This window comes from Camelus dromedarius, chromosome 7, assembly GCF_036321535.1.
Source record: "Camelus dromedarius isolate mCamDro1 chromosome 7, mCamDro1.pat, whole genome shotgun sequence".
Lineage (NCBI taxonomy): Eukaryota > Metazoa > Chordata > Mammalia > Artiodactyla > Camelidae > Camelus > Camelus dromedarius.
This window is the reverse complement of record NC_087442.1, coordinates 38,100,377-38,112,639: the sequence shown is the minus strand read 5'-3', so window position 1 is coordinate 38,112,639 and position 12,263 is coordinate 38,100,377. Positions and strand designations below refer to the sequence as shown.

The 12,263-nt window shown below is 42.1% G+C and overlaps 1 protein-coding gene across 2 annotated transcripts in view; it reads left to right on the top strand.

The window, feature by feature from the left end:
- BMPER (BMP binding endothelial regulator) overlaps positions 1-10,448 on the top strand; it is a 260,391-nt gene extending 249,943 nt beyond the window's left edge. For both annotated transcript variants that reach the window (XM_064487450.1, XM_010988075.3), the window contains exon 15: positions 9,046-10,448. In XM_064487450.1, coding sequence (XP_064343520.1) covers positions 9,046-9,227 — 182 coding nt within the window. In that variant the 3' untranslated portion in view covers positions 9,228-10,448. The remainder of the gene's footprint in view (positions 1-9,045) is intronic.
- The last annotated feature ends 1,815 nt before the right edge of the window (positions 10,449-12,263 follow it).

Below are 12,263 nucleotides of genomic sequence, written 5' to 3'. Positions count from 1 at the left end.
TTAGAAAAGAAGGCAGTTCACGACATTGCTGACGCTAGAGTGTCTGCATTGGTGGAGGGCAGGAGCTGTCACCTGCTTGGAAGACACTTTGAGAAGAATGGTCTTGAATCTGTATTTTCAGTGCATGGACATCGTGTTCACTTAGACAGTGGACTGTCTCGACTTTGGAGTCACTCTGGGAGCTTAAAAAAATAAACCAGAAAACCGTACCTGGGCCCTGTGCCCACATATCCTCCCTTCATTAGCCTGTGTATCATTTGAAACCTCTCAGATGATTCTAACTTGCAACCAGGGTTGAAACTACGGAGTTAATTTGGATGCTTGTTTGGGTGGCTTTGGTGGGTAGGATGACAAGGGTTTGGGGATTGCTAAAGCTTCTTCAAGCCACCCCCTGACACAGTCACTCATCTGTGTCCTCATCAAGCACCCAAGCCCATTTATCTGCTTGTGACTTCCCCTTTGGGATTTGCTCTCGCCTCCCCTGCATGCCCAAGTCCAGTCTTTATATCTGAGTTCACTTCCCGTGGCCAAAGTGCCCCTCTGTCAGTGCTGCCCTTCTCAGAGGAGTACTGATTTGATGAAAAAAATAACTCACTCTAAGATGTGGCTGAGGGTCCTGAAAGGTGAGGCTGCCTTACCTCCCACCTAATGCATCAGTGCCAGGTAGTAGAGCATGGGAGTGTTTTTGAGAGACTGGGTCCTTCTAGGACACCTTGACCACTCCTATCTTCTTTTCTCTACTTTGAGTCCTCCTTCCCTTGAATCTACCAGAAAATGAATAAAATACATGGACTCCATCCCCAACCATTCATCCTGGTGCGACGTGGGGCTCAGCAGAACTTTATTCATTTTATTAGCTGCGGTGCCGTGATGAGGATCATATCAGGGACAGAATATGTGAACCCTCTCTTCCTGGCCCAGAGGTGTATTTCACACCAGTTCAGTGCCCCTAGTCAATGCATTTGAGGACTCCACTCCCCACCCCCACACCCCAGGATCCTGATTTCCGGGACTGAATCTCAGCAGCTAAAATTGCTTTTCTAATGGAAAGGGAATATGGCTCCTGAAAGGTTCCATTTACCACTTAAAATTAGTGGAGCCATCAAAGTGAAGTATAACCCTGTCAATGTTTGGTTGCAGGGGAACCTTTTACACACACACACACACGCACACACACACACACACACACACAACCCCTGAGCTTCCACAGACTGACAGGTGGTATTTACAGAAATAAGCAGCGTCTCTCTGTAGATTCATTTCCGATTAACCTGGGATATTGAAGACTATAAGAGTACTCTTTACTTGTTCTTAGCTCCCAGATCTTCTGACTTATGACAGCACTTAGGGCCATTAATGCAGAGAAGACAAATTTTCCAGAGTAAAAAAAGCTTGAAAGTTGAACAGATAAGAAGCCAGCCAGGCAAGAAACTGAATGAACAGGTGACATCTCTAATCTAGGCTGAATTTTAGCTCTATCATGACTGCCAACACGAAGTACATGCCCTCTGGCTGCGGCAAGAAGGACTAACGAATCTCTAGTTTAGTACAGGAATTACTAAACACAACAATGTGCAAAGGGCTATTGTGAAGGGCTATGAAAGTTTAATAATGACTGTTTATATCAATGCATACTATTTTCTAAGAACCTCCTTTGCCCCAGGGATGGCTCTAGTGCTTTATATTACATTTGAATCACATTTAATCCCTGCTATAATCTATATGGTAACATTCTATCACCACATTTTACTGTAAAGGACAATAAGCCTTAGAATATTCAAGTAACTTGCTAAAAGTCACAGAGCTAGAAAGTAAGAAAGGAATCCAACCCAGGTCAGTTTGCATCATAGCCCTTGTTTTTAATCATTATGAGAATACAAGTAAGCAAATGCCTTGTAGAGAAATATATTTAAGTATGAGTACATGTGTGTATTTATATAAGCATTAACCAGTTTATCAATATTTGTTATGTAGATCTTTCCAATTTATTTTTTTGTGTGAACACTTTGATGTACTTATTTTTTTGGTCTGTATAATCTTGTTTTGTATATATATATTTTTTATTGAAGTATAGTCAGTTTACAATGTTGTGTCTGGTATACAGCTTAATGCTTCAGTCATACATGAACATACATATATTTGTTTTCATATTCTTTTTTCACCTTAAGTTACTACAAGATACAGAATATAGTTCCCTGTGCTGTACAGCGTGAACTTGTTCATCAGATTTTGTGAGAATCCTCCTGTATTTTCAAGCGAGAGACAGTCAGAGTTCAGTTGGTGTTCTGTGAGATTCAGTGGGTTTATAAGTGTAATTCTTGGTGTGTTTGTGGGACAGGGTGAGCTGTGAGTCTGTCTCCTCTGCCATCTTGGCTCCTGTCCCAGATCTTTCCAATTTCTATTCATTTGTTCCTTATCATTGATACTTGTTACTTGTTACCTTCTGACTCTGTAACTTTGCCGTGATCTTGCTCCCGCGTCTTACTTTGCCATCCTTAGCAGATTTTGTAGGCGACGCTACTAATTGTCACTGCACTTCTAGTAGTGCATTTTGTAAGTAGGAAAAGTGCTGTGATGTTCAAAGTGGTGTGTGTATTTCCGCAGCACATCAGATACTCTGCTGGGTTCTGTGAGCAGTTTCCTCCTTGTTTTATTCTACAAACTCCAGGTGATTCTGGCCTCTTCCCTGCAGTAACCTCGGCTCCACTTATATGCACTGAGCTTTTCCTTGGCTGACTGGATGTCTCCTGTAAAGGTCTGGGAGATAAAGTCAGTACTGTGACCTTCATTACCTTGGAGACACACAGAGCCACACTTCCTGAACTTATCACCGAAGCCAATGTGAAACACCTCTTGGGTAGCGCATAAAGCAACACATAACGCTGCCTGCAAGCATTACTGAGTAGCTGCCCCCTAGAAAATAAATCCCTGCTAACCCCGACCACTTTGGTAGTTTCCAGGTTTTTTAAAAACGTATTTGACCACATGAACACTTTTCAAATGCATACGTGCAAATCAAATCACACTGATGTTTTTAAAAAGTATTGTTTGCCTTTTATAAGTGTGAAAAAAATTATATTCACAGAAAGGTAAGACAGGGACCAAGCTAGGATTACATTTCTAGGATGAGCTAAAAGTTGTGCCAATTTGGAGGCAAATTTAATCACGTCATTCCCCAGTTAAAAGCCTTCCAAGACTGCTCTTCGCCAAGGCTTACCAGCTCTGCCTCCCTGCTTACTACCTCCCTGCCTTTGTCTCCTCCCGCCCTTCCTCTCAAATTCCGTGCTCCCTTCGTCCTACAAACTGGTGGTCCTCCCTTTCCCCACGGGGCCCTGACGCTTGCTGTTGCTGACACCCCCGCCTTCGCTCCTGCTGCTCTCTCTGCCTGGGAACTCTCCCTGCCATTATCTGTCTGGCAGCTGCTACTCACCTCTTAAGTGGGATCTGTCCTCAGAAATCTTCCTGGATCCCTACCCCATCTTCAACATTAAGGTGATCTCTCTCTCTTACTCCTTCACTATACTTTGTCCCCAAAAGTGCATCTTGTATTTAATTGAACATCTGTTTATGTGTCTCCTTCACCTATTTGGCTGTAAATCCAGGATCCTGTAACTGGAGGTCAGAGAAGATCTCTGATTCACAGTTGATTCCCTGGCCTAAGAGAATGCTTGCCCCATAGTAGACACTCCCTAGATATTTAGTGATTTAATTTGAATTGAATGGAGATGGTGTTTATATGATGGATAAGATCCTTTTTTTCCTAGTAGTTCCTCATTTTCTGTGTTCTACTCTATCTGTCGATGGTGAGGGAGATATCTAGTGTTCAAGAATCAAAGGTAAGATGTCACAGAGAAGCAGTAGAAGACTAAGTGGTTGAGTTAGAAGAACTGAGAGGTCAGAGAGGAGAAGGCTCGGGAGAGTGCGTGTTTATAGGAGAATGAACGAAAAGGAAAGAACACGGGTGGAAAAGAGGAAATTCTGCTGAGTTTTTATACTAGAAGGGATCTTTGCAAGATCTGAATGGGAGCAAAGTATCTGGAGGGTAAAGTGAGTTAAAAGAGGCATTCTGGAAGCAGCAGAGCGGAAAATGAACTCAAGGCCAGCCAGATGTCATCCACATTGGGAACTGGGATGATGGATTAAACACCATTAAGATTAAATCATCATCCAACAAGCACAAGCATTTATCAAGCTGCTCCTCTGTGCTTGGTCCCGAGCCAGGATTTCGGGTCATGGAAGACAAGGACTCTGCCCGCAGGAGCCCCAGCCTCAGTGGTTCACTCTGTTCAACCAGGGGTGCTTATTGTCTGGAATCTTTGAAGTCTATCGCTACCTGGCCCCACTGTGGACACAGAGCGAAACTCTTTAGAGAAGAGGCTAAGGAATACATCTCTTTTAAAAGATCCTCAGGAGAGTTTTGTGAGCATCTCTGATTAAGAACTCCAGCTGCACTGTAGTTGGGTGATTGAAACAAGTAAACAGATAACTATTATGAAAGCTGCTGTGGGACACAGGAGGGAAAAGTATCCTGGGGAGAGCCAGGGAGCTAGTTGAAAGAGGTGACATTTGAATAAAGGCTTGGGAAATGATTAATTTGGGAAGAGAATCCCAAATGATGATAATCAATTTCAGAGCTCTTTGACTAGAAATTAAAAATGAAACTATAGTAACTGATTGAGAGAGAGAGAGGGAGCGAGAGGGAGAAAGTAGAGGAAGGGAGGGGAGACAAGACAAGACAAAACAGTGTCAGGGGAAGAGTCTTGGAGGTAATTTGAACATTTAGGGCCAGGGAGTAGGCTAAGATGCCCGAGGAAGAGAAGGTGTTTGCAAGAAGTTAGCAGAAGAAACTGGAGATTTCAGTGTCATAAGATAAAATGGACAAAAAGAGCAAATAATTTTTGGAGAGGTCATGTGAGAATGGGGACTGCCAGTGTGTCCGTGGATACGGTCATTATGGAAGATGTTGGTAGGATCTGCTTCAGTAAAGTGGTGGGCGAGGAAGATAGGTCACCAATGTTAATTACACAAGAACTGGATACAATGACTGTAAACTTTTCTATAAAATTTGGATTTGAAAAGTCAAACAGATTAGGGAGTATTTTCTGTTGAAGATTAGTATTGATCAGGAGGTGTTTCTGATAGTTAAAGGATGGGGCCAACAGAGAAGGAGAAGGTGAACGTGCAGGGAGGAGGACAGGTAACAGAGCAAGTTCCTGGAGGAGATGGGCCAGAAAACAGAAATGGCAAATGAAGAATAGATGCCATCAGGAGGAGACGCAGTAGGGAGGTGGGTTAAGGGCGCTGGTGCAGGTGACCTAAACCATCCATCGGAGAGGACCAGTGTGCTGGGACTCGGGGAGAGCACCGCTGGGTTTTAGTGGAGGAGGATGGGAAACAGGGGCTTCCATTGTGTACCTGCTTATACTTTGGAAATATTAGTTGCCCTCTCCTTTGCTGAAAAAGACATGTCTCTACAGTGACTGAAGCATGAATAGGGCCAGTTCTCAAACCTGGCTGCACGTTAAAATGAACTGTATTTTTTCCATTGCTGTTCTGAATTACTGATAATTTGGTTCCACCTTCAGAGAAAAGGTTGAGAACTGAGTCTAAAAGAGGGGAAGATGGGGTGAATGGTGGTGATATTTACCAAGCTTGAAAATGGCACGAGATTAAGGCAGAGGGCATGTCTTCAGGATTGGCTTGGCTGCAGGAGGTTCCTAGAAGCTTAAGGAATAGAATTAAATTATGAAAAGCCAAAACAGCTTATTAGAGTTACATAGTGGAAGTCACATTAGGGAAAGTAGCCTTAAAGAATACGAGTAATGCTTTCCTTATCCGCTGTATCAGTTAGGATCCAGGCAGAAAACAAGCGGCACACTCAAATTAATTAGTTGAAGTAAGTTTACTAGATGGACTACTTTAAAAAGGGGTGTGTAGGATGTAGGGAATTAACAAGGAAAAGTCCAGTGCCCTGGAAATGAACTGTCTTTACTCACAGTAAATTAATACCAAATGTGGGGGTTTTATCTCACAACCACCAATTTTCCAACCCTCCAGAGACCATCTGGCTGTCCTAAAATTCACTTCAATTTTGACGCTAACTACCCAGAGTTAACATCATACACCACAGGTTTAAGGGCTCAGTCCCACAAGACACCTCACTTCAGATGCTGGTTGTGAGTATTGGGTCCCTAGATTTTACCCTCACTTCTGTTTGACTTGCCTGCAAAGTCGGGGGAGAGATGTGTTCTCACAACCCCCTTCCCTTTCAGGCTTCATAGTTTGCTAGAATGGCTCACAAAACTCTGGAAAACACTTTATTTACTTTTGCTGGCTCATTATGAAGGATACAGATGGACAGCCAGATGAAGAGGTACAGAGTAAGATCGAGAAGGGTCCCTGAGCACAGGAGCTTCTGTCTGAAGGGAAGGAAGACACCATAAGCCCGGCACCTTAATGTGTCTGCCAGGTCCGAAGCGTCCTGAACCCCTGTCATTAGTCATTTAGGGGTTTTAATGGAAGTTTTCCTACGTAGGCATGATTGATTCAGTCGTTGGCTGAGGTTATTGATTCAATCTCCAGTCCTTCTCCCTGCCCCCAGAGATCCAGGGATGGGGCTAAAAATTCTAACCCTCTAATCACGCCTTAATCTTTCTGGTGACCAGCCTCAATCCTGAAGCTGCCTAGGGATGCTAGCCACCAGTTCCTATCATACCAAAGACACTTATCACTGTAGAGTTTCCAAGGATTTTAGGAGCTGTGAGCCAGGAACTGGAGACAAAGATTGAATATTTATTTTTTATAATATCATACCTTAGCTCATCACAGAGTGACTGTTATCACCCCTGGGCCTAAAGAGGCAAGGGGAAGGTTGGCTCTCTGAACTTGGGGACAGAGAGAGCTGTGGAGAAGGCTGCTGGCCTGGAGCAGTGGTCTTTGTTTGAGGGGTGACCCCAGAAGGAGGGTGCTAAGGGAACAAGGACCTGGACCTCACTCTTGCCTTTCCTCCAATCTCCCATCAGTGTTCACCATTCACAGGGGAGCCCATGGATGTCCTTCCTGGAGGTCAGCACAGAGCTGCTCACAGGATATAGAGCAGGACAAAGGAGGGAAGAGGGTGGATCTTAAGGGGCACGTGGAAGATGTCCAGTCCCCTCTCTGCTGCAATTATGTTTGTTTCATGAGTCATTCATTCACTGAGCAAGTATTTATTGCTGGTTTCCACACCTAATGCCCTCTAGGTTCCAGAAAATATGCCAGTGGTAGAGATGTAGTGGTAGACCAGATGGAAACTCTCCCTTCAGGGAGCTTACATTCTAGTGTGGGAAGACAGAAAGTAAACATGGTACAAATGGTAAAAATGGTAGTCATTTGTGTAAAGAAGAGAAAAATAGGGAAAAGGGGTAGAGGATTTGTGGATCCTATCTGAGATCGGAAATTACCTTTGAGAAGACACCTCAAAAAAGTGAGTGTGAGCCAGGCATAGGAATCAATAAAGTTACATTTGCTGTTTGATTATAATTGACCGGTAATTTGCTCCCAGTAACTCATCCCTCTGTTGGTGTATCAGACAGATGGCCAGGTCATTTATCTCTACCCCTACAGCATCTTGCTCAGTGGCTTTGTTCAAAACAGGTGGTTAGTAACAGCTAATAGTTTAATTACCACCTGGTACAGAGATAAATATGCCAGTGCTTAATAGGGAAATTCGAATTCATGCAGAGAAATGGTAAATAGGGAGCCAAATATTATAAATTCAGTTCCATTCAGATGTTTCTCAAAGTTCTCTGTTTCACGCAGCTCAGGTTTCTAATAATGTGTAAGAAATGGTGAGAGAAAATGGGCCACTCCTTGGATGGACATCCATTTAAAATAGTGTAATGGGTATTTGAGGAGCATTCGTACAATTTACTTTCACGGTTCTCATTAACTTACTGTTTGTTAGATATGGTCCAACACCAAAAATGTTCTGTGCTAACTCTAAAAATACATTTTGAAAGACCCAAAGTCAGGCCCACTGGCTTGAAAACCAGTTCTGTTTTTCAGTGTTTGAATTACACAACTTCACCAGGTATTGTTCTGCAACCTGCATAAAAATAATAAGAGAGACACAAGCTGATGGCGATCATCCATTGTTATTGCTTTTGTTTGGAGCAGCCTCAGATGGAGGCTGGATTGTTACTGTTATTCTTCAAGAGATCCTCTTCTGAATTCCTACATGTGTCAACATTCCAGCTCCTGAGAATGAGGGCTGGCCTCTTTTGATTTTCATTGGAAATAACTCAGATGGAAAAGTCTGAGTGTCATCAAACTTCCCGAATGTCGGCAGTATTTTTTTTTTCTGACAAATCTATTCATGAGTTTTCAGGAAGTCTCAGAATATTGTCAAAATCATTTTAGCTCCAAGTTAACAAAGATAGTAAATTGCTACGATTTGGCTACATCATCATTTTTCTATTCTCCCAGCCAGCCAGCTACTCCCGTCTTTCTTGGGCTCTACACCACTCTTGCTCTAACTTGCCTCAAATTGATTAATTCAACACAGGATCACTATGATTAAAATATGTCACACATTTCCAATACCCTTGGCAGGTTTTTTTCCTGTACGTGTAATTCTGTATATTTGAGTATCAATGTGGTTACAGAAATTACTCGTATTCATTGCACCTTAATAGCTGGAAGGACCATTTGGAGTTAACTTTCATACTATTCTCAGTCCCTAAATAACCTTATAGATTTTTCCTTGTAGCTTTACTAATGGATGGTGTGTCCCATCTGGGACTAAAGCTTTTTCATTTGATTTGATTCTGAAGTTTACTGGCCCGGCAAGAGGCTCTTTGAAGTTGTTTTTCTAGGTGCAGGTGATTCCCAGAGTGTGTGAGGAGTGTTGGGTGTTTGTTATTCCTTTGTTAGAATGCAGATGTGCACCTGCGCCGGGGAACCTGTGTCGTGAGTGACATGAGCCTGAGGAGATGGCGTGGGGCTGAGGGTGCATTAATCTGGCTATTTCCACATGTTTCACCTTCGTCTCCTCCTCCTTTGTAGCCACCCAGTGTAAGCACGGTGCTGTGTATGATACCTGTGGCCCGGGATGTGCCAAGACCTGTGACAACTGGAACGAGATTGGTCCTTGCAATAAGCCGTGTGTTGCTGGTTGCCACTGTCCAGCAAACTTGGTCCTTCACAAGGGGAGGTGCATCAAGCCAGTCCTTTGTCCTCAGCGGTGACCTTTGTTCTGCTCCATCAGACTTTGAACCTGGTGTCCTTGACACTGAAGTGGAAGAGCCAATGAAAGACTGCAGGATTTGTGTGCTGATTGTGCAACCACACACACACGGAGTATATATGTGTACATATATAGATATATAGATATATTCAGAAACATTTCATCATTTATATAAACTATAGGTGGATGATTATATGTATATTTTTTGCTATAAGACATATATTGTTTCTCGGATCCTACTCTGTAAGCCATTGAATACATTGTATAAATAAACCAGGTGTTTTTAATTTAATAAGGCAGCATGCAGATATATTGGATGGCTTTAACATCACAGACATTTGTCATTTTTAAGGAAGTTTTCAAAGAAATCTAAATTGCCTGCCTGAATTAATTTTAGCTTTGAATCAGGATTTGCAGTTGAGTGGGAAATGTGTTTTTCTGGAGAAGGGCAGATTTATCTGGGGGCCTTCCAAAGAAAGGAATGTGTGCCTGAGAGAGATGGCTAGTGATTGGCGACAGGCTCTAATGGTGCATGTAAAGCAAGGATAGGCTGTTAGACTTTACTGGGTCATGGTCTGACATTATTTCCCAAACTGATTGGCTGGTCGCCTAGAAATATATATTTGTCACTAGAGCATAACCGAAGAATCAACTGCTTTCTTGCCCTCTTTGCATATTCCTTGAGTCTCCTAATTACATACGTGTGTATGATGGATGTGTCCGCCTCCGTCACACACTGAGATGATGGAGTGTCTGGATGGCTTGTTAGTTTTACTGAGCATGAGCAGATATTTGAAGAAACTGTTGCATAACGTGAGACAAAATATCCATTTCTCTGACTCACAGCAGTCTAGGATGGGCGAATCCAATGAGTGGAAGTAAGCTAGCTACATTTTCTGACTATTCCATATATAAAATGAGAGCCTTTGATTATTTCTAGAGGATTCTTAGTCCAAACAGTATTTGGCAACAGTGAATTTATCATAATTATTAAGCAAAAAGAAAGGCTTTACAGGCTGGTTGATTTAACATCAGTCCAAACAAAGAATGGTCTACATGTTTGCTCTAATTTCCTCATAGGTTCCTACTAGTTACTATGTGGTTTTCTTGGCTTTTGTTTTCAGCTGAATAAGAGAAAAATGTCAACAAAACAAAACCCACTGATGTCTAAAAATAAAATGTTCTGCATTGTAGTGAATAAAGGGTTTAAGATTTAAAACAATGGATTTTCTGTTTCAAGATGTGCTGTGTTATGCTTCATAAATAAGCTTTGTCAGCTTCAGGTGTGTCCATTTTTAACAACTTTATCTGCATATTTTTTATATACCTGACAATAACTTAATTTTTATAAGGAGTATTATTAATAGATAATAGCAAACCTCCAAAGTTTTGAAAGTCAGCATGCTGTCACAGATTGTTAATTTGTGTTCCTGTTACATGTGTTTATGACAGCTGAAGGAATAGTTTGGATTTTTTGCTGGGGCATCTCCAGCCGTTTGAGAAAGTGAGTAAGTTCCACAGTGTAATAGTGACTGGCTGTGACAACAGGGAACATGGTTGTCATTGTGCTTTTGAGTCATAGCCAACCTCAGTATCTGGGACCCGAGGCAACCAGTGCCTCAGTGCTTCACTTGAAAAGGAGGCTTTGATGTAGGAGACTTGGGTTCCAGGTGTGGTTTGTGACCTTGTCCCCATAGTTTAAGCCTTTGAGGCCACACTTTTGCTTCTCTGAAACACAAAGAGGCTTTGTAGTATATGGGCAGCATTGAGGATCAGGGGACCTAGACACTCTGCCACGGGTGAGATTACTTGCACAGTAATCTGAGACCCAGTGCAAACCCTTCTACACTCATAACCTCATTTACTTCCCCCCTCCCACCCCGTTCTGAAAGGAGAGGTAGGGCAAATCAGTTGACCTCTCCTGACTGGCTTCTTTCTTATTCTTTTAGACAATTTTTAAATTCCTTTCCAGTTCACTCTGGTTTTTTTTTTTTTTTTCTTTCTTTCTTTTCTGTGAAAGAGGGAAGCAGAGGGGAAATGATGCAGAAGGGAAAATTGTAAATGGTTATTCAGTGCTCATGATTCATCCGTGGACTGGGTACCTCTACCAATTAAGGCTAAATAGCCTCTTTCCCAACACTCTCAATCATGGACAGTCACAGTGGATGCATGATGAAGGCCCCTCCTCATTGACTGTTTCCATCAATTTGGGTGGCTTGATTACAGGGTTATGTCACCTACCTTATCTAGGGTTTAGTTTAACCTTTTTATACTTTTTAAAATTCCTAATCTTAGAAGAAAGAGAAGGCAGAAGGAAAAGGGTGATTCAGGCAGCTGTCTGATGGGGGAGGGTAGAGAAATCAGCTGAATAGTTGGTTGGCATATTCTGTTTTTGGCTCTGCGCTAAAGCTGAGCAATGATTTTGTCTAATGATTGATTATAATGGAGATTAACCAAGTGCTTCAATGCTAGTGGCCCCACTTTAATCACACGGGACGTTTTCAGTGGGCTCTCAAAGCCCAACTCCTGCAGAGTTAGATGACTCGAAATGAAAACATTCTACTTCTCTTTAATGTACATAACCGAGGTTAGCAATTAGTATTGGTTCCATGGTATACAGAAAATTAAAAGATGGGGTAATATCACTTTATTTACGTGTATAGATCCTTACTCTGATTATGCTACTAGCTATGAATATTGAATTTGATGAGGGGCAAAGACCCTTGAATGAAGAACAAGCACAGTTACGATGCCAATCGCACATACCGTCATCCCTCAGTGTCCACCAGGGATAGGTACCAAAGTCTGCGAATGCTCCAGTTTCTTATATAAAATGGTGTGGTATTTGCATATAACCTACACACATCCTGCCATGTAGTTTAAATCATCTCTAGATTACTTACAATAATTAATACAATGTAAACACTATATAAATAGCTGTAAATGCTATGTAAACAGTTGCCAGCACATAGCACACTTAAGTTTTGCTTTTTGAAACTTTCTGGAAAATTTTTCAAAATATTTTCGATCTGCGGCT